Source organism: Sinocyclocheilus anshuiensis, unplaced genomic scaffold (genome assembly GCF_001515605.1).
Source record: "Sinocyclocheilus anshuiensis isolate Anshui unplaced genomic scaffold, SAMN03320099.WGS_v1.1 scaffold26, whole genome shotgun sequence".
In the NCBI taxonomy this organism is placed as follows: domain Eukaryota; kingdom Metazoa; phylum Chordata; class Actinopteri; order Cypriniformes; family Cyprinidae; genus Sinocyclocheilus; species Sinocyclocheilus anshuiensis.
The window spans coordinates 101,003-124,767 of record NW_015544143.1 but is presented as its reverse complement, the minus strand read 5'-3'; the positions used below and the strand labels follow the sequence as shown (position 1 = coordinate 124,767).

At 36.8% G+C, this 23,765-nt stretch overlaps 1 protein-coding gene and 1 pseudogene across 1 annotated transcript; one reads left to right on the top strand and one right to left on the bottom strand.

Moving 5' to 3' along the window:
* Positions 1 to 12: 12 nt before the first annotated feature.
* LOC107695060 (lysosomal alpha-mannosidase-like) lies at positions 13 to 9,459 on the bottom strand. Its single transcript, XM_016494844.1, has 22 exons — positions 9,347 to 9,459; positions 8,938 to 9,040; positions 8,505 to 8,678; positions 7,347 to 7,540; positions 7,138 to 7,270; positions 6,672 to 6,817; positions 6,366 to 6,565; positions 6,160 to 6,280; positions 5,976 to 6,054; positions 5,784 to 5,893; positions 5,508 to 5,615; positions 5,299 to 5,415; positions 5,030 to 5,212; positions 3,789 to 3,886; positions 3,300 to 3,542; positions 3,085 to 3,186; positions 2,760 to 2,847; positions 2,474 to 2,554; positions 1,598 to 1,819; positions 1,359 to 1,508; positions 595 to 691; positions 13 to 513 (listed from the first exon to the last, which is right to left on the bottom strand). The coding sequence occupies exons 1-22, from the start codon at positions 9,437 to 9,439 to the stop codon at positions 404 to 406; spliced, it is 2,952 nt and encodes a 983-aa protein (XP_016350330.1). The 5' UTR covers positions 9,440 to 9,459; the 3' UTR covers positions 13 to 403.
* A 2,303-nt stretch (positions 9,460 to 11,762) lies between these two features.
* On the top strand, positions 11,763 to 23,170 carry LOC107695058 (uncharacterized; annotated as a pseudogene).
* Positions 23,171 to 23,765: the final 595 nt, after the last annotated feature.

Below are 23,765 nucleotides of genomic sequence, written 5' to 3'. Positions count from 1 at the left end.
TTAAAAAAAAAAAAAGTGTCATTTTCATATGAAAGGCACAGTAGAAAAATACCATCAAATTATTGCACAAATGAATATTAGGAGATCTGTGTCTACAACACAGATGAAGAAATACAAGATGCCCATTTGTGTGGGCATGAAAATGAAATGAATGAAAATGAAATGAATGAAATTCTTGTGGATCATATACGTCTTTATGAACATATGGCACACTATGTGTCCTGAATATCCATATCCAAATAAAAAAACACAACAAAAAAAACTGATAGATAGATTTTTGGTCCCTAGAACCAGTTCTAGTTGGATGATGCAGTGTAGTTGAGCTCTTAATGAATCAGTGGCAAGTTTGGATACTCCAATGCTACACTGATTTGCTCTTGCGGTGATCTGTAGGTTGTCAGTTCTACAGCTGTCGTACCCGTAACAACAAAGTGCGGATCTCCATTGGGTTTAGTGTCACTTCCCATGGTGAGGGGTCTTTGGCACTGAGAGGAAGGGGCTTTGATGTCTTTTCTGAAAGACAAACCCATCAAACACTTTAATTATATCTGAGAGATAATTTGTTTAAAAATTAGAGAAATTAATAATTGTAACCTGTGTTCCACTGCAAGCGGTTCATGTCCTCTTTCCACTGATTTGCCCCTAGACTCATCTCAGACGCTCCGAGCACCTCGAGAGTAGAAAACAGCTTCTGCACACACAAAGTTAATCAATATTAAAATGATTCATTATCAGTTTTTCTAATTTAATATAAGCAATAAGGCACTCAAGATTAAGCTGACTACATTCACGACAGGTCACTGTTCACTACATTCACTGCTTTAAGTGCCTTATTGCTTTTTATAAAAACATAATAAATATAAAAATATTAAGGTCACAAATTTGTATTAAAACTATTAAATACAGTCATGTCAGATCCTATCACCTTTGGACTCCAACGAGATTCCATTGGCTGAGACTATTTTATGGGTGTTTATTTGTTGCCTGATTATAAATAACCGAAAAATCACTTTCTGGTGTATATCTTACATGAAAGTCCTGTAAAGTAATTACTTTGATTACATTACTGAAGCTAAAACTTTCAGTTACACTTTGTTTTCAGTTAGCAACAGATTATCCAACTATCTTAGCACAGTGCTAAATGCATAAGAAAGATTTTTTACAGCAACTTATCAGGATTCTGCAGGGCGACAGGATCTTGCATGACAGCAGATCCGTCATATTTATTAAGGAGAGTCATTTTTGGATGTTTGTTCAGAGAATTTATATACAGCCCTTAGTCCCTGTGAAACACAATTAGTATTTGACTGCAGCAGGATTTACTTTTTGTGTAAGTGGGAATGAAAAATATGTGTTACCTGTAGGTTGACTGTAACAGGCTGCGAGTGTGTTTTGCTCTCTTTGGCCTGGTACTGATGTTCCAGCCTAATCAGAGCCGTGTCTTTATCCCACTGAGACAGTGTCAATAGGTGAACAGCAGGGGGCAGAGAAGTCTGAAGCCCAGAGAACTGTGGGAAAGAGGGAATGATCAGTCACTTCTTCAGTCATCTGCAGAGTTTACTAGTTCACTTCATCCATCCATTGACCCTCTACAAACCTCCAGTTTAGTGTTGGCAGAAGGTGTGCCGTCCTGGAAGGAGAGCAGGGGTTGGAGCACCATACCCTGTGCGAGGGGTCTGTGGACATCTGCGGCCGTGTCTGGTGGAGAGAGGGTCAGCAGCAGACGCCCTCGGGCAACTAAACCATCAGAAAACTCTCCTGGCTCAGAAAGAGGCTCTCCCACCCCCCTAAAATCATCATACAGCAGTCTCCTGTGCAGCTGAGAGAGAGCTGTTGATTAGCTGTTAGCATATTGAGACCATGTCACAATTAATAATATATATAATATTCCTATATTATTACAAAACTATATATAAAAATATATTTGAATATGGTGTCCTAATGGAAGCTTCTGGAGGCACTTAATATATATGAACACGAGACTAAGAATAAAAATGTATATAAATATAAATTAATAAATTTAATTATACATTAAATGTATAAATATTTAATATCAATAATTATAAATAAAATATTTAAAATACATTTTAAAATATTTATATAAATTGTATATAATATAATTGATATAAATTTGATATCAAAAAATAAAACAGAATGCAAAACAAAAAAGTAAAATCTTAAAATCAGTTTGTGAAGTCTGGTTTATGGACATTTATTTAAATGTTCAAGTATATGTGGAGAAAGAAAAATATTGTGGGTGAAAAATAATCTATACCTAATTCGAAATTATACATAATGAACAGTGTCACACATTTTTATGTTTATTTATTTTTCATTATTTTAGTTTTTGTTCTCTGTTTAAGTCTTGTTTTTTGAAAATACACTGTACCTTCTGTTATATCAACAAAGCACTTTTAAATGAAACTGAACTGAAAGAGATTGACAGAGAAAAGGGACGATCATTTTATTTTACCATGATTTCCAGCGAGCCGTTATAGAGGCTGCTGGCCCCTTGAGAGCGATCGGTCACCACTGTCAGCTGATGCTTGTCATCCTAAATGCACACAAACATATTAGAATTTTGTTTATGAAAATCTGAGTGACAACAGAAAGCGAGGATGAAGATAACAAATGAAAGAGAACATGTCAATGTAAATAAAATTAAACTGACCCTAAAATATACAAACAAAATAATAAACATAGACATAGGATCCCAAAAAAGACAAGAAAGCTGACGTGATTGGCTGAATGACACTTGCCTTGATGTAAGCACGAGAATTGATTGGATAGTAGTTCCCAGCGACTGGCTCTGTTTGCTTCAATTCCCACGTGGGCCGATAATCTTTCCTACGATGACAAAACAACAAGATTACTTTCCCAACAGCTGAGATACATCACTGTTCAAAAGTTTGCGATCAGTAAGGTTTTTTAATGTTTTTTAAAGAAGTCTCTTACACTCACCAAGGCTGCATTTGTTTGATCAAAAATATAGTAAAAACAGTAATATTACAATTAAAAATATTTTTTTACATACATTTTAAAATGTCATTGTGATCAACGCTTCTATTATTTTAATCTCCTCACCGTCTCTCTAGAACCTCTCTGCCATTTGAATCAGTGTAGAAATAGTCAGAGGACTTGATGTCTGTGTCCAAACGAGTGATCACTTCTTTCCCTAAACCATCTCTGAAAAGAGAAAGAGAGCAGATCGTCAGAGAGGAAATGCTATTAAGCCTTCCTTTAATTTTCGCAACAAATCTATAATCCAGAGAAATGTGTGCATGTGTGTGTTGACTCACGCAACAGGCACGGGTCCCACAGTCCACTCCAGCTCCAGTTCCCTGTGGCCCTCATACAAACGAACAACCTGAGACACCCATGGGCTGAACCTCTGTGTTACCTCTTGAACTGTGCTGGACACTGTAACGATCTGTGTTTCAGCAGTCTTGTTAATGACGAAGGGGTCTGAAGAATTTGGTCTGAAGATGTAAGCGCCCGACGTCTGACGGCTCTCCTTGTTATTCCCAGCGCTTGCATTATACCTGTAATTACCAAAAAGCACAAAAACACACATTACTTCATTTTTTTGGAATGATTCACTTTTTTGATACATACTAAATCATTAACATACTACATATCATTGTACTTACCTGATACTCCACGGTAATTTAAAAAATAATGTAATATATCAAATCATATCAAAAACTCATATAAAAAAACTCAAAGGTAATACTATGGTAGATAGAAACTGGAAGGGACAGACTGATTCTGAATCAGCCTAAACTGACCAGTAGAAGTTCTGAGTGAGTTGAATGGTTTGGTCCGTTTCCAGGTCTGTCAGGCTGCTCAACAGACCTGTGGTGTCGTCAAAGGTCACCTTCAAGAACTAAAACGCATACAGAAGAACAGATGTATTATTTATGCTAACTGAAACATGAAATAGTCCAAATATGCAATTTTAGTGATATTTAACACTAGCAAATCGCTCCAATTTTTCTTGATTTGCAAAACAACACAAAATCAACAAAACATCAAATTTTTTGCGATCCGGCATTTAACTGCAAAATAATCACAAAAAGTGCAGAACTACTTAAAGTTATTGACACATTAGTGTGAATGAGGAAAATAAGACAGAGGACGTGTTTGATAGTAAAAAGAGTTCTTAAGCACAATACGATATGGCAAGTTATGTCAAACTACCGATTTTGGCGAGTATTCACACAAATATAATCGGTTATGTCATATTCTTTTAATGTTCTAATTTTTAATTCCAAAAATAAAAAAAAAACTACTTGTTTAAAAATAAACAAAGCATTGCTGTTTTTTACAAATATTTTCATTTAGGAAGGATGCATTACCGTAAAGACTTCACATAAATGCCGTTCTTTTGAACTTTCTATTCACCAAAGAATCCTGGAATCATGGTTTCCACAAATCATATCATCATATTAGAATGATTTCTGAAGGATCATGTGACATTGAAGACTGGAGAAATGATGCTAAAAATACAGCTTTGCCATTACAGGAATAAATTACATTTTTAAAATATATTTAAATACTTAAAATTGTATATTTAACATTTTAACAATATTTCACAATATAACTGTTTTGGTAACACTTTATTTTAAGGACCAGTTCTCACTATTTACTGGTTGCTTATTAGCATGTGTATTACTAGCATATTGGCTGTTTATTAGTACTTATAAAGCACATATTAATTCCTTATTCTGCATGACCATATTTTAGATCCCTTAATCCTACCCCATACCTAAATTTACCAACTACCTTACTAACTATTAATAAGCTAAGGGAAAACTCTTAGTTAATAGTGAATATGTGTTCCCTATTCTAAAGTGTTACCACTGTTTCTACTGCATTTTTGATCAAATAAATGCAGCCTCGGTGGTAAAAATCCATTTTTAATAAACATTTTTTTAATATCTTGACATGGTATTTGTCTTGAGTATCTTAGATTAGTGAAAATTTTAAACAGATTTCCACATGTTTCCACATGTGCTGCTCCATGTACCTTGTTCTGAATGGAGAGAGTGACTGTGGGTTTGGCGCTGGATGCTGGAGGCTCATCCCGAAGCATGGAGATGATGTATGTACTGTAGCCAAGAGGAGGAGCTTCAACTTGGAAAACTAGCTCACCTTTAGCATAACCCCTGTTCCGCCTTACTTCCTGTGTGGACTTAGACAGTGGAACCACCTGACAGACAGCAGGGGAAGTAGACATGATGATTTCATATCATAAATGTAGCATGTACACTTAAGTGATATAAACACATTTCCAACCTGACTGTCCACTGCTCTCCCGTTTGCATCAGTAACACTGTACACTGAACCATTGACAGGCAAACGAACAGGCCAGCTTACAGTCCTGCCCAGAGGATTGTACACATTCATAGAGAACTGAGAGCAAATAAGAAATAGAAAGATCATCATTCAATAGTGAATGGGCTTTTTATTATATGAACGCATTTACTGAAATCTGTGTATAGTACCTTATGGCTGCTTTCTGTGAGGGGACACACACTGATGTTGAGATTCTCACAGAACACACGTGGAGCTTCAGAACCACTGAGAACAGCCAGAGAATTACGAACCAGCACCTAAAACATGAAAGGCAGAGTGGCTAGGGTGTTTGAGTGGTGGCTAGGATGTTCTGGGTGGTTGTTTGGGCATTACTATATAGTTGCTAGTGTGTTTAGAGTTGTTACTAGGAAGTTCCTGTGAGGTTTCTAGACATGCAGAATAAATGGCAGCTTATGTTTTTGTACCTCACAATGTGCCCAGCCTGTAGCCAGTCTCCTAGCATAGTCATATGCCACATGCTGTTTCTCTGTCCCAGACACAGCATCGTGATGTTGAGCAACACCCATTGCCCTCTCTGAGCGACAAGACAAAATGTCAAACAGACCAATCGATTAAAGCCAACAGAAGTGACATATTTACAACAGATGTAGACTTACTCATGGTATCACTGTCCCCTTCACCAAAGGGTCCCGATTTGGACTTGGGCCCACCAAGCACCTCCAACTGGTTGCATGTCTAGAAGATCAAAATCAGACAATACAGATTACAAAAAAACACAGTAGACGTGTATTTTTGTTTTGGGTTTTTTTTTTTCCAGAGAAAAAAAGTTGTAGGCATCACCTGTAGCCGGCTGTTGCTCAGTCTCTCGTATAACTTCAGTGCTGGTCGACTAGTAAAATAACCCGTCCAGAAATCATGAGCATCATCAGCATAAGGGAAAAAATCATCAGTCTTCAGAGGCCTAAGAAAGTCCAGGAACATTTGAGAGAGATCCTCTTTATCAGTACATGTACAGTCAAATGTATTAGATGTATATGAACACTAACCAGGTGAGGTTGGCTAGGTTGAGTTCCTGTAGGTAGCAGGACGGTGTCGAGTAAAGCACATTCACCTTGCTTCCTTTAGCTTGCAGGGCATTTACATACTTGATCAGCTTGTCCATGTTCTTGTACCAGAGATTGGCGTTCTCATACTGGAAGTCTGAACCCATGGTCATAATGATGTGGTTTGTCTTATAAAAGGCAGCCTGGAAACAGAAATCTCTTGATGTGGCACCTCCATGCTTATCACAGACATGTGAACTTTACATATGATTGACTGCACTGAGAATTGCTGCAATGCTGTTTACTTACCTGCCTATAAGAAGCATTCAAAAACTTCTGTACTATCTCATCCACATTGTAGTCCTCAAGGTCTGGGTCGTCTCTTATGGGAGCATCATCACATGACTGGTCCCAGCAGAAGCCCTCAGGTGGGTTATAGCCATTGGGGAGAACGCCTTTAGAGATGAAAGGCCCAAACATGTGTCTGCTCATTTAAGACAACAAATATTCACACTTCCACATACCCATACCCTGTGTAGTTGTTCAAGATATCTCATAAGGCTAATATATATAAAGTTCAAGGTCTGTAAGATCAATTGAATCTTATTGACTGACCTGAAATCTTTGAATGGTTTTAAATATAATTTATATATAGCAGTAGAATATCTACAACTCACCAAGGAACAGAAAGTGTTGATCCTGTACTATGGGAGAATTTGAAAAACTGAATTTGAATAATCAAACAGCAAAAAGCAGCACGTTTACAGATTAGTACCCGTGAAGAGATCAGCGAGAGGTGGTGTCAGGCTTTCACTGGCCCTCCAGAGCATTTCCATCTCTTTGGTTTTCATCCTGCGAGCTTTGTCCTGATAGTCCAAACGGCCAAAGAAGAAACCATCATAGCCCATCTGTAAACAATTCAAGAGTCATCAGCATCACTATGCCACCCATTCACACCAGTCTCAAATAATGTGCCATGGTTACCTGAGCAAAGATGGAGGCGTGTTCTCGGGCGTGTCCAAACGGGTCGATGTGCCAGGCCACCCGGGGGCGACCGCATTCACCGAAAGTGTCATTCAGGAATCGCAGACCCAGAGTCATCTGATCTATGACAGCGCTGTAGTGTGTGGTGGCCTCATCACTCATGCACCAGCCACCATTTATGAACTCAAGACGACCTATGAAGAAAGAAAGAAATTCATATAATTCATGAAATGTGTGAAAAATATTTTTCACTTTAATCCAAAATATTTGGTGGGAAATAATTATATAATTTCGGGGTGAGAAAAAAGTATTCTAGTACTTTTTACATCACATTTTTAGCGTAATTAAATTTAGAATTAATTTTTGCACCAATTTTGTAAAAATGTGTTTTAAATATATGTTCTAATCTTTTTTATTTATTTATTTTTTGTATTATTATTTTCACTTTTGTCAAATAAGTTTTTATTCAGTCATTGAATAACCTTGAAATAATCACAAATGTCAGGATTAATTTTCTTTTATGCACAAAATAGAAACTTATAAAAAAAATTATATATATATAAAATAAAATATAATAATAATAATAATTAAAAAAAAGAAGAAAAAAAAAACATTAAATGTAACACCCCTTCCCCAGCCTGTTAATGTTTTTACATTACATTTTTAGCGTAATTAAATTTAGAATTAATTTTTGCACCAATTTTGTAAAAATGTGTTTTAAATATATGTTCTAATCTTTTTTATTTATTTATTTTTTGTATTATTATTTTCACTTTTGTCAAATAAGTTTTTATTCAGTCATTGAATAACCTTGAAATAATCACAAATGTCAGGATTAATTTTCTTTTATGCACAAAATAGAAACTTATAAAAAAAATTATATATATATAAAATAAAATATAATAATAATAATAATTAAAAAAAAGAAGAAAAAAAAAACATTAAATGTAACACCCCTTCCCCAGCCTGTTAATGTACATGGCATAAACACACAACGTTTAAATTACAATACATTGCTTTAAGGAATATAATTCCTATCGAGGTAACAGAAGAAAGGGTCCCAAATCTTGTATTATTTTGACTTTTGTATACTTATATATATATATATAATTTTATTTTTTTTACTATCGCAAACCTAAAAACAAATACCCTCCTCACCCTCATTGACCAGCTGTGCTACAATTCTCTGTGTGCTCTGGCTCTGTTGCCTCCACCAGCGGTAAAAGAAGGCCGTCTCTACGTAGATGAACCTTCGGGCTGGATCCTTCTGTAGCTGGTCTATTACCGAGTCCAAAATATACTGAACTCCTGCATGCTGGATGTTGTTTCGGTCTGAAAAAAACAATAACTGGATTAAAAAACTGAGGTTTGTGGTTTATTTACATGCCTGAACCTGCCTGACACCAGAAAAACGTATTATGCTGTGAGGTTAAACATTAAGTTTTACCACTTCAATGTGTTGCCATTATCATATGACAAGCAACGCATACATCATTGGACAGTCACATGAAGAATGCGATCTACTACGTACATACATACCAATGCAAGTTACGAACAAACACTTTCAAGTCAGACATGAGCAAATCTTCACCTCCATAGTAGTACTGATCCACAGTCTTGAGCCAGCCAACATCATCATGTGTGTGAGGAACCAGATGGACATTCAGCATGGAAGGATTTGTGGCTGGACATGACTGCAGAGATTCAACAAGGCCATTATCAGTGGAGAGATACAACAATAATAGCTTTACTTCCTCATTTATACAATCATTTCATTTTTATTTTACTGGTATATGTACAAAAACATGGCATTGCTAAGGTACATGCCCAAATCACTATAGTAATAGAGTGACAATAGGTGCAAAAATTACGAATTAAAAAGAATAAATACCAAGGTTATTATTGTATATTTACCCCAATGTTTTACATTTAGTCAAACCTTTCTTAAAGGTCCTACAACGAAGAACTTAAAAATATTCACACATTAAGCCAAAACTCACCCTATAACCGCAAATGGAGTTTCGACCTGTGGGTAAAGAAAAAACAAGACAGAAGAATAGCTGGAACAGAAAACTGAGGTACAGCACAGCCATGATGAAAATGAAACTACAATCATATGACAGCCGAATTTGTGTTGTGTCACGTGACTTCCCCTCCAATAGCTTACGAATAAACAAAATAAAAGTCCTTAAATATCTACAAAATAAAAGGTCAGAATAAAATCATCTATAAAAATACAGGACTACCGTGTGCAGGGCAGGGGGTCCTCCAGGACAGGTTTGGGAACCACTGATATATAGCAATATAGCAATTCTACCCCTAGTAAAATTCTTTTTGAAGCATAACTGTTTATTAAGGAGACAACAGTATATTTTAAAAAATCCCTCCTTTTTCCTTCCCCCTCCATCTGGCGGGTTTGCAAGGATCATGTAGGCTACCCACCATCTATCTCCTGCCTGACTCCCATAACAAATAGCTAACATTCCGCAGATCTAAAGAACTGGTTAAAAATCTTCAAAAACTCTTAAAGGTTTTTAAAAACATTATAATGTACATCAGGATGTATTTTTGACATTATTAGTACTTCATGTTAAACACAGATTTTTTTTTATTTTTTTTTATTAAAATGAGTAGCTACATCTTATTGAAGGGATTATCATAGAAGCTGAAGAAACAACTCCGGTAGGACATTTTCTTGAACAGGCGTTTAAAGCATTACGTCAGAAGTGCCTCTAGTTAGACCAAGTCATTCATCATCATCTCAAATGTCAGACTATTGTACAATCAAAGGATTTACCAATCAAAATATTCAATTTCATATTACCTGCAGAATGACTCCCCCTGTGGTTGTCCCTGCATAATTATTCAAGCAACCTTGACTTTATATCGTGAGAATAAAAACCCAAGAGAAGCCTAAAAGGCATGAGCCCGAAGAAAAAAAGATTTGCAGGGAGCCTCTGTGACTAAAGGCTTTGTTCACACTTTAGTCTCTTCATGAAAAGACAAGCTAAAGGATGAGCCACATCGAAAGGAATCCAACATCATGTTGCTGCATAGATTTTCACTCAAAGGCTCAAACTGGGCTGTTGTAGATCTGTGAGGAATCTCTGTTCTTTGTACAGCAGTGTAGAATTGGTACAAATAATTTTAGATCTAGACAAGCATTAACTAGCCCTATTAGCCTATCTTGCATAGTGTTTATTTCGGGAATGTCGTTATATTTCATTATGTTTTGTTTTTTGACATGTTGCTGTTTATTTCCCTTTTTTAAAAATTAGCATGAAACACTTAAACTAATACTTTATTTAAAAAATGGGAAACAACACCTTTAGTTTGCTATGTTGCTTCACAATCATAAACATATTATATTATATTATATTATTGGCGTTTATATATTTGTCTCGTGTGGCTTACTGCTATATTATGAACTTTTAAGTCTGTTAAAGTAAACTTCATACTAATTAATTAATTAAGTGTCAGGACTATCAGCATTTTGAGATAAAACCGATCCTTTCAGACAAGTGCTATACAGTAGCTTATTACAACACATTGCACCAAACACCTGGTTTAAATCAGAGGAGGGCCATGATATTTAATTTAAATATATGTATATATTTAATTTTGAACATAATAATGAATATTTATATAATATATAACGATATAAAGTATATGTGTATGTGTGTGTGTATGTATATGCATGTATGTATATATATATATATATATACTGCTATATTATGAACTTTTAAGTCTGTTAAAGTAAACTTCATACTAATTAATTAATTAAGTGTCAGGACTATCAGCATTTTGAGATAAAACCGATCCTTTCAGACAAGTGCTATACAGTAGCTTATTACAACACATTGCACCAAACACCTGGTTTAAATCAGAGGAGGGCCACAGCCAGAATGTGCAATGTTTTCCCCTGTTGCTGCTCTGTAAACATTTAGATAATAGTATGAGGCTACCACCGTCTAAACCACTTACAGCCTCCTGCATCTACTCACCTAGCAGTATTTCTCTGTTTATTTTGTTGCAGGAAGTATCCAAGCACATGTGTCTTTAGATGAACCAAATATTCTGTAACATAAAAGATCTGTGAATTGTATGCATGCTGTATGAAATCTGACAAAAGGAATGCATGAGAAAAAAAAAAGGAAAGTGAAAGGGAACAGCTGAGGAAAAATATATGACATCATTGTCGAGAAGCAAGGCCACAGAGAGGGCTCGACTCTGTGTTTCTGACTCTTATCTGCCCACAACCTCTTATTGGGGAGGAAGCTTTTAGAGCTTGAGTTTACAGCCCTCTCTCCCTCCAAATGGGGCCATGTGACCTCACCCTGTTTCTACTAAACTCTCTCTTACTCCTCTCCTCCCTCACCCCCTCTCGCTTTCTCATAGTCTGTGCAGGAGTGAGGCTGGAGTCACGTTCTCCACAGTTCCTGCAGTCTGCATCTCAAAAGTCTGTCTACAGTGTCTCAGAAGACTTCAAAGTGGACCATTTAGCTTTGTTGAGTGACTTGGTTTACTCAGGCTTGGATTTACCAGAAGGAGGATTCTTTTAAACATTGAGAATGGTGTTTTATTGTTTTATGCTTATTTGTTCCTCAATCAGATGATTAAAGCAAGAACAGCAATGAAGAGGATCCAACCTTTCACTATCGGGACCAAGTTATCTGTCCCCTCCGAAAACAAATGTCTGGATTATGTGAGCATCATGCTTCCTGTACCAGTTCTGGACTGCTGTGAACTAAGAAACGACTCAAACAATGACAATTCTCCTTTCCATGAGGACAGAGTGTCCACATCTACACCTGTGGAGGGACTTTCAGACAATATTAAAGAGGAAGATGACAGGGACTCTGTGTCCCCACCAGCTTCTTCCAGATCCATCAGGAAGATCGCTATGTGTGCAAATGCTGAAAACCAGACTGTCACTGACTTTAATGTGACAAACTGTGAGACAAACAAGCCAAGTACTTCTACTGAAAAGCTGTTTCTTATTGAAGAAAGTGACAAGCCCGGTGCACAGCTGGAGGTGAGCAAAACTGCATTGTTTTCATGTGGTGGACATTATATAGCTAGAAATTCTTTGCTTCTTTGCACATAGAGACATACAGTACTTTAAAGTTATATTACAAAATATTATAGTCATGTATCTTCTTTAATTTTTTGAATGAAATTATAAAATATTAGCTATAATTGTAAATGATAAAGTTGTATGTGTATATATATATATATACACACACACACACAGAGAGAGAGAGAGAGAGAGAGAGAGAGAGATACATATCCCACTTTAATATTTTAAATGATTCTCAATGAATGCAATTTTAGACTCACAAACAGAAACAAACCAAACTCTACACTTTTCAAATGTAAACATTTTTAGTTAGTTGGCATCACAACATTTTTTTTTCACAGAAGTCACAAACCAACAGCACAAACACCAGCTCCATATTTGTTATTCTCTCAGTCTCTCAACAGTTTTTATGAGCTGTTCGTTAAATTGTTACAGTTACCGCCTGCCCATACACAGTCTCCACAAACGTCTGCGAGGAGTTTCCCACTGCAAAACTAGAAATGCAGCTTCTCATAGCACAAATGAGTACAACAAGAACACATTGTCTTATTGTGAGAGGGGGGAAAAAAGAAGAAAAATCTGTGTGGATTATTACAGTTTTGCACACTGTGCTCATTGAGATGAGGTCATAGCAAGGCCCTTCATTACACAAGCCCACAGCCGAGATGAACTTGTAATTTCCCCATAAAAAATGGAGAGTAGTTCCAAACTGGAACACACAGGGAAGGATCTGAGTCTAAACTGATGATCAGACACTAATGATATAATGTTTAAACTATTGGTTGTGATGCACTTTATGGATAAATAAGTGCCAAATTATGTTACAGTATTCCACAACTTATACTTGATTTTGTGTAAATGGTAAAACAAAACTATAAATGTTAAAGGGCAGAAGGTGTGGTTTGCGCACTCTTAAAGAATTTTTTCGCAGTCATCGCAGTGGTGTAGAATGCAAGTTAAGCAATGCAAGATCTGCAACATAAAACGCCACTGCTAAGAGATGAGATCAATATTTGGAAGTACCACACCTTGCTGCAGGCTCATGTATTGTTGGTGGGCCAACAGACTCAGATCCTGCTATTATTGTGTTTTACACTCTAAAATCTGTGTTTAGCACAGAAGAAAATCATAATAGAACACTACTGCTATAAAAAACACACAATAAAAATATTTTTAAATTAAAGAGAAATAAAAACACAAAATTAGGAAATTAAAAAAAAGTTTCAGATGTGTCTTCAAAAAACATTGAATCCACATACACAAATAAAATAGGTCTTTTCACTCAGAAATGGCTAGAAACACATTGAATTAAATGTGAAACTTTAAAGTAGACACTGAATACTGCAATACTTCAACTGAAAACTGAAACAGTATTTTTTGTAAAACGCACTATAATCATTGTTTAATTTACAACTTTGAAAACACAGTGTAAAGCTCATATTCTAGTCGCTATATATCTTTACAGACTGATCCATGCACTAAAGGAAGGAAGATAAGGAATCTTCATTATGATTACAGCATGCCAACTTTCCCACATGATCAACCGGAGGACACGTCTCACAGCCAAAGGAGAGACCTCAAAGACTTTGAGAACTCTCTCATCCAACTGACGACGAGTCTGGACTTGATGCAGGTTAAATGCACCGTAATGATGCTTCTGTTTTGTTTATTAATGTGTCTTTTTGTACCATTACCTCATGTACTCTTAATTCATCTCCTGTGCCAGGAGGAACCAAAAAGACCTCTTCAGAAGAAGACAGATGCTGTAGATTTAGGATTGGAAATGTTTAGAAGAAGACAAAGCCCAGGGGACCACGTTGACAAATCGTAAGATTTCCTGGCACAATGGAGCATAGAGCATTATTACTCTTTTGTTAGTGACACAAACTGCTCGGTTTCTCTGCAGGTGGCTGAAGTTGAGGTCACTCCTGAGGGACTATCATCAGGATCTCATGTTGGCTCTAGACGTCTCGTCGTTTTACCAACAAGCCGACAGCATCATTGGCGCCATTAACAGCAAGGTTGTGCAAACAAGGGTTGATTACTTTTGGCATTTAGAGAAGACCTCAAACTGTCTTTATAAATCATGATTGTAATACAAGTCCTGATCCAGGATGAATTTCGTTGCAGAGGAACCGTGTATTGGCGGGCGAAATCCAAAAAAGCGACAAAGAGACCAGAGAAATTGCCTGTCAGATCAACGTAAGTCAACCCATGATCTCATTAGAGGAAATACTGTCTCCTTATGTAAACCTGAATTTGAGAACATCAAAACAGTGTCACAGTGCCACAGTCACTTTGTGTTTTTATGTATGATTTCTCACTCAACCAAATAGTAGACGGTTGTATTAGTCTCACACACAGACTGTAGCAAATTAACTCCAAATGAATGATGTAATTTCCTTCCATGACCCCACCCCTCCCTGGACAACTCTCTTTCCAGATGCTGAATGAGTCTGCGTTTTGCCTGTCAACTCTCCACCCAACCCTGGCCAGAAGAGTTACATGCAAACAGGCCGAGGTGAAGGAGAACTGGGCACTTCTCCAGGACTTTCTCCAGTAAGCGAAAGTCCACTTACTCCCATTGTCCTCCTGTGAACAAAAAACAATAGTAAACAAAGTTTTTGAGCGCAGTAATGTCATATTTAAAGCTTGGAATAGTAAATGACATCATGCTGAAATGGAATCCATACTTGTCAAAATGCAGGAGTGGAGCTGACATGTGGTGTAGTGACGTAATGTTATGGTCTTTTATTTTGATACTGACCTATTGCAGAGTCTTAGATCATAGATGGTAGATGTTGTTTTGACGCAAATGCTACGTATTTAGTTTCACGCATTGATTAGTTTAAGCATTTGCCAGTTTATGTAATGTTTTGTATCCTTTTAAAGTGTGCAGGAAGACAAATGTCACTTAAGCGCTTACAAAAATATTATTTTGCATACTTAATGAGCGATTTTTAGATAATTTTTCTATTAATCCATGCACAACTGGTTTAAAACATTGCCAATACCATTATAGAAAGCTGTAATTAGTGGCTGAGCTAACGTCACCCTTTTAAGTTACAAAATATCACATTGTATCATAGCTCTTATCACAGAACAGTCAACAGCTTTAGACACAGAATTCCACAAAATACTCACACCATTATGGAAACTCAAATTTGAAATGTGACCTCTGACTTCTGAAAGTGTCAGAGAGGAAAGACTGACAGACAGGGAAAGAAATAGAGAAAGGGTGGTTATTGATGAACAAAGGCTGTGACAGCAGAAGATTTAGCCTCAGTTCTGGTGCAGATGTGAGGAATAGCTCATATGTATGGTATGAAGATATGATGATGAGAGACAGGGACTCTGTGAAAACGCATCTAGAGGAATGTGCCCGTGCAGAGAGGAAGGAACTTATAAGAAATAACTGTCTGAATGTTCGTCATAAATCTCACTACTAAAGCAACTAGTTCAGACTAATACAGAAATACTTAACAACAAACCAGAGTAAAATAAGCCCTACTTATAATAACCTTCTTATACCTAATTACCTACCTACCTACCTACTCACTTAATTAGAGTTTTGTGTTAGCATTTAATTCATGTCTATTAGGCCTGAGGCTATTGAAAATTCACTTTTAGCAGATCCATACATTGATAAGATTTTTGTTTAAAAAATAATTTTGATTAAATTTTTTAAGGAGGATCATTTATTTTCTGGGAAAACGTAAACAAAAAAAGATTGATTACTCATGTAGTGATGAAATTTGTACTACACAAAATTTGTCCAATTGATATTTAATTGAATACCACAGTTCACATTCTTATGTGTAAAATCTTTGTAGAATGCTTTCACACAGAAATCATGATTCAAGTTTTTCAAGCAATTTTCCCCTAAATTTTCAATCAACTAACTGAAACCACACATACACAAAAATCACCCAGTGGCCTTAGAAACAAATGATTTGTTGGGCCTATATATATTTATATTATAAATATATATTACTAAAAACTGAATAACTTTGGAAACATGTGAAAATCAGGAAGGAATGTTAAATATTATTACATATTCCAATATGAATAGGTTTGGATAATGGGGCTAAGACCTCTCTCTTTCTCTCCAATTGTTATTCTCAAACAAAAAATTGCTTATCAAGCATTTTTTATGGGTTTTTAAAAATGTCTATGGAAAAATTATCACTACATACACATTCTTTTAGATGTCTTTTTGAAAAAAGAAGCTGTTGCAGACATTAGCCATTTTTTTGCAGCCAACAAACAATGGTTACACTCCTTTTTGGCTCTCTCAATGAATCCTCTATCACTAACTATGAGCTAATCAGATGACATCATTGCTCACAAAGCCTGCCAAAAATAACATCTTCCCACCCCCAAAACAATTGCTGCAAAATTTTGTCCAGAGTTACATAACCTGCAAAGATATGATGCTAGTGTTCTGTGGATATTTTTATATTTTCAATCTGCAAGTTGTTAGCATTAAAGATTTACAGTCTACTGACTTGCATGGTCTAAAATGATGATAAAATATCATGATATGTTTGAAATCTTTTGAAGAGTAATGATGCCCCAGTGGTGCCATTAGAGGTAAAGTTTAGTTCCACTTCTACAGGAACCAGAAGACAGATGTTTCTTCAAAATGCCCGTCAACGTTACCCGCTGATCCTCTAACCACATGCCCTGAGAGCTTTGCTAGAAATGAGGGTCACAGTGTAATGGGAAAAGACGTCAAAGAAGAGCAAAACCGTCTCCGAGGATTTGAGGTTAGCTGCAGTGCCTCCAAAAACATCTGCAAGCATGTGATTCTAAATGACCAGTCATGACCACATAGAAAAGTCGATTGGTTTGAAATTTCTGTTTGGTGAGACAATCTTTTACCCTGAGGCTTTAAACTGAGGCTAGGGTGTTTCTTACCAGCCGAGTCAAGAGATGTCACCCCCCGTATCTGTGATATTCTTACATGAATTATACATGATTAAACTTAATCTATGCCTGATCATGTATTTCTGCAGTGCTCTCAAGGCCTGTGGACCCATAGGATGTGGAGTCCGGTTGACGAATGTTCTGTAGGCAGTCGGGACTCACTGTCGGAGAGCAGCTGTTCCAAACTGGACAATGTCTCTGAAAAACAGGACAGGGAGAGGTGCAATTAGTTTTTTATTTCACAATGAATCTGTGGATGACTGATGAAGTAAATGATCCATAAATGTCTGATGTAATTTCATACAATGGATTTTAAGATGCAGTTGTTGAGTAAAGTGTTGATTAACACATAATGTTTTCCCAGCTGTATCGGCCAGAGGGCTCAAACAACCCCTGTTTCCTCTCAAGAATGTCTCAGACTCAAGCTGTTGAAGGAGTCGACAACATCCACTGGAATGGTAATACAATTTCAAGATTTGATTAACACATAATGTTTTCCCAGCTGTATCGGCCAGAGGGCTCAAACAACCCCTGTTTCCTCTCAAGAATGTCTCAGACCCAAGCTGTTGAAGGAGTCGACAACATCCACTGGAATGGTAATACAATTTCAAGATTTTTTTCATTACAGTGCACTAAACTGATTTATAAAAGATCTCACTTATCTCTTTCCATCGCCTTTTGTAAACTGAATAAAGAATGAAGAGCATGACTGCTCAAAGCAAAGGCAAGACCACAAAATAGAGGAGCTCCTAAGCCAGGTGGAGGTCCTTTGGGATGCTCTGCAGAAGAAATATGGAGAGAACAATAAGACCGAACCAGCGGAAAAAGAACAATCCGGAGATAAAGCTGCACAGATGGTGTCAGATCTCACAGTTTCAAACCATCTCCCAGAAAATGTAGAGGAATGCAGTTCAGGAATGCTCGAAAAGTTCCTTGAACTGCTGGATCACAGTGGTTGTCACAAAATAAGTCAGGTAAACCAAGCATCATCATAACCTTCATTAAACTGTAATGATACCAAAACATGAACATGAATATAAGAAAAGTAGCTTATTCAATTTCAAACTCATAACATGGTGTGTTTGTGTATGATTTAAGAAAATGTGATGAATACACTGTTGTAAATCTGCTTTAGGATTTTCCTGGATCTCTGCAAAGGCAAGATATAGACGAGGCTGCAGAAATGTCACTAAATCTAATGAGTCATCAAACTGAACAAGAAAGACCCCGGAAGCAGGACCAGATCACTAATGATCTACAAAGCTCGGTAAAAAATGAGTTTGTTTCACAAAGCAATGTCCAATATCAACGTGATTTTAAAGATTTACATATAAATAAATTAAAAGCACCATATTTCACTCATTTGTATCACAAAAAATGACTTTAAACACCTCTTACCATTTTTCTAGGGAGTTTTTTTTTCTGGAAATTTAAGGCAAAATGTATCAATGTCATTGAATTAGATGATAAAATATGAAAACAATTGACATTTAATTTAAATATGTATCTTTCCTCAGCTATCTACTCTAACATTGCGGATAAACCAGCACCTCTGCCGCTGTGCTGAGCTCAGTATGGACCTCCTGGACATAGAAACAGATATGGCTGTGCTTTGTGACCCTGACCTCAGCGGTCTGGAGGGGTTACAGGAGCAGCAGGATGACCTAGAGGTCTGATAATGAAAAAATACCTTTACTAATTGAATGTTAGTCACTATTTGAATGACCTTAGAGCAGTAATTAATCTTTGCCTGCAATAGTTAAAGATGGGCCCAGCTTCTTAGGTATTAAAAAGTTGCTAAGGTTAAACACAATATTAAATTATTTATAGAATCCTTCATAATGGATTAGTTTTGAAACTGCACCCTGAAATTGATTGAATGAGTTTCAGCTTGACATTTTAGGTCATAAACATCATGCTAAAGAATGCTTTTTTTTTGTCCCACAAAGGCTCATTATAATATAATTGAGGGAGAGGTGAGAGAGATGGAGAGACTAGCCAGTCAGCTACAAGTTCATCCCCCAGAGCAGAGAGACCCTCTCAGGGAAGAGGTTCTGGCGATCCTGCAGGCTTGGGAGGAAGTAGGCCGCAACATGGTTGAAAACAGAGGGCACCTGGAGAAGTTCCACCAGATTCAGGACTACTTCGATAACTATCTTGCCATGATGTAAGAAGAGAAAGTCTGACTAATTTGGATAATTATACCTAGTGAATATTTCATACTTAATGCCAACGACTTTAGCAAGAAATACTTTCCCATGTGTGGTTTTGTTATATTAAATTAGTTTGGGACTAATGTGATATTTTGATACAGTCGCTTTTCCTCTGTCCTGTAGTTCGTGGACGGAGAACACCAGATCCTGTATCCTTGCTGGCAGCTCTGCTTGGAGAGAGAGTGAAGTTGCAGAGATTGATCGCAGCATTGAAACAAAGCTGGATGAGTTTAGCAATCTGGCTGCAGCTGGTCAAATGCTTATGCCAGATGAGAGTCAGTTTAAAGACATTGTGAGTGTGTGATTGATTTACTTACAGCTGCCACGTGGTTATCTAAAAGCAATGTCAGCTGTCTAAATATGCAGTGTCCATCTGCAGAATGTTCGTTATGATGTTTTCTTGATTATAATCTTCCTGTCTTTAGATCAAGGAGAGAACAGATGAGTTGCAAAGCATGCTGGGATGGATCCAGGTGAACTGGCACGCTCAAAGAGAGCAGCTTAAAAGAAACCAGAATGGGAGACCAGAATCAACAAATTATCTTTTTCAACAGCAGGTTTCTAGAATTTTTTCAACATCATTTAATAATAATATGATTTAAAATATATAAGGGATAATGTACAGTCGTGATCATAATGGCAAAATTAACCCCATCAGGATCCTGTATCACCCTAAAGGGGTTTATTTTACAATAATGGCAATTTGACTGCACATTATCCTCCTTAATACACAGATGTTTACTAAATAAACAAAAATTAGCCTTATTATTTTAGAAGAAATAGTCATGCAAGAGATATGAAACACAACTTTGCACAACTATGTTGAAATCTTTTACAATCACAGCAAAATGCTTAAATTGACCAGTAAGAATCATGCATTCATTTGTCATTTGAAATTGTAATTTTAAATAATGCAGTGTGCATTAGTCCCTCATCATGAATTATATTTTGTATTTTATATAGATTCTAATTTATTAAATTATTTTAAATAAATAAATTGTGCTATAATTTTTGTACTTATTTTTTATTAGTTTTTTCCCCCTTGTTTAGGCTATGCCTTTCAAAAAAACTTCTAACAGTGTGCATTGTAAATGAAGAGGTCAAAGGAAGTGCTATTGAAACACAGCCCTCTCAAAACAACTTTGAGCAACTGAGTGGGAGGCATGATGTGTCCAGTGTTGTTAGTCAGGAGTTCTGCCTTTCAAAGACATCCCTAGGCTCTAGCATCTGTCTCATTTTGAGCTTTGATGAACAGTCTTCAGGCATCAACCAAGTGACAAAGCAACGGTCACCCAACAATAATGAAATACTTGAAGAGTCAGCAAACAGCATTCAGGCAGACAGACGTCAATCACAAGACAAAAACTCAATGCAAATGCAAGATCCAAAAGAAATGCTTCAGGTGAGATGGCCGAATGAATCAGTTATGAGTAAAGAGACCAAACCCAAGTCATCTTGTGTAAATCTTGCACAGTTGCAAATCAAAAACCAAGGAGAACCAGACCAGTCACCAAACAAGGAGGAAATATCCAGCCAATTGTCCACATATAACACTGAATCATCAATTTGCAATCACCTACCAGAGAATCTGCAGTGCAACAACAACCAAACATATCTGCAGCTATTACCAGACATTGATCAAATGCAAAATCCAGAGCATCAAGTGCAAAAACCTCAGTCACAAAGCTACAGTCAGAACTCGACGCAAAAATCTGCACACAACAATCTAGAAATAAACCAAAACCAAAGTGACGACCACCTGTGGCATGAAGTGGCAACTGAAGTCACTCATAGAGTAAGTGTGACTTCAAATAGTGTGTTAACTTCAGACACATTCCAAACTCAACTCAAAGCTCGCACACAAACCAGACATGCATGTGCTTATTATTCTCCCGGCTCTGTACATCCTGTCCCATGTGGTAAAACAATGAGCTCATGATTAAGTTTCCATGGGTGGCTTTGAAATGCCTCCTGGTGGTGTGTATTGTAATAATTCGCTGTGAAGCCTGCACATGCCATATAGGATTTATTAACTTGGCATGCAATCGTATTAGTCATGCTTCGGCTATTGCCATCACAGCTGTGTATGTATATGCATTCAATTTTTAATGCTTTCAGAATGTGTGTGGGCCATTATCAACTGGCCTTGAGTTTGGTTTTATAATATTGTAAGGTTTGCATTCACTTCTCTTTTGCAGGTGTTCACGTATTTGCACGTCTCGGATAGTTACAGATCCACAGGGCGAGCCTTGGAGGTTGTGTCCTCGACACATGCAGCAGAGCAGGACGTGACAACCCCTGCATCAGGTTCCTCCTCAGTGCAATCGTCCTCCTTCCTTTGGCAAAATGTCACACTTGAGAGAGGAACGGTTTACAATCACAACAGATTCAAGCCAAGTTCTTTGTTCAAGCTGAAAGAGCCAATCAGGAGTAAGGAGGAAAACCAGCGAAGGCGCTCTCTGCTTGGCACTGTTGGATCGGAAAGGTCTGGCAAACCTTCAAGCATTTTCAGGCGAAGGTGTAACACTTGGCCAGAAGGAGAAAGGAGAGCGAAAGAAAGTCGATCAAACTCCAAACTTCAGGTTTTTATAAAAAAAAACATGTTGCTGGTGAATTCTGTCATCGATAACAAGTCCGACTATTTTCCAGAAGACAATTTGCCTAATGCTGTCAAGACTTCAAGTGAACCAGTTAAAAACATCGGCTCTTATTTGTCTCTAGGATCCACTCTTAGCTTCAATCTTCCCAAGTGCTTTCACAACAGTGTCTTGGACATGGAAAATAAAGAGGAGATTCAACCTGTCCAGACTTATGATGACTCAAACAACCAAACATTACCCTCAGCTCGAACGCCACAGTCAGAAATGGAGGTAGAACCAGTGATTCATACTAAACAAACTGAAATAAACCTTCATACGGTTGATGTGGAAGATTTGGACAATACAGAAGAACCAACCACTGAGGTTGAGACCCAACAGTTAAACCAAGTTTATGAATGCACAGAAACTGTTATGAGGGTTTTCACATTGGTTGAATATGAAAAACCTGATAATGTTTCCTCCAGCCATCACAAAGCCTCTTCTCCAGTGGTTAATGGCTCTGCCTCGGTCACTCACTGCGGGCCTCTGTGTCCTTCTTCATCAGGTGGTCACAATTGCTTAAGTGTTTACACTAAACTTAAAGACCTGAATGGCCACTTATATTACACATCTAAACACATGAAGATAAACTCCTCAAAAAACTTGTTCCCAAATAGCCCAGTCTCTCGTAAGAGCAGCCGCATCATAAACTGTGGTCTGAGAGACTGTGCAGTGTGTTTCAGTGATACAGTGAAAGAGACAAGTGTAGACTGTGCAGAGAAACCTGACATCAGCATGGAGGAGCTTCTTAAGCCAGGCCACTGGCTATTCCAGCAGGAGGAAGAGGAACTGGAAGATATCTGGAGAGGAAGAATGGGTATTCTCACTTCAAACTGTACTGTGGAAACAAATACGGATGAAGAAACAGGTATAGGAGAGGATTCTTACAATAAAGGTTAATGACTGATATTGAATTAAGAAATTAATATTTGTATTCATAATGGACATATTAAATTGACCAAAAGTGACAGTAAAGACATTTATAATAAATATTATAAATATTTCTATTTCAAATAAATGCTGTTCTTTTTATTATTAAATGTTAAGCAGCACAACTTTTTTCTTAGTTAAATATTTTGGTGTATTATGGTTATTTTTAAATTCAGACTGAAATTTGCTTCAATATAATCCTTATATGCATTACTGTTCAAACATTTGGGGTCAGTAAGTTTTTTTTTTAAAGAAATTAATACCTTTATTCAGCCAGTATGCATTACATTGATCAAAAGTGACTGTAAATAATGTTGACATTTGTAATGTTAGAAAATATTTATATTTCAATTAAATGCTTAAACTTTCTATTCTATATACTACAGTATCCTGAAAAAAAATGCATCACCATTTCTACAAATATATATATACATATATACATATATATATATATATATATACACACACACACATATATATATATATATTGTCTAATTAATTGGCCAACACTGAAAATGATTTGATAAAATATAAAACAATGGAGTAATGCTGTTCTTAGGAGACACTGATATGCCGTCATATGGTTAACTACTATTGCCATATTCATATTCGTGGCCAGTGGCCAGAC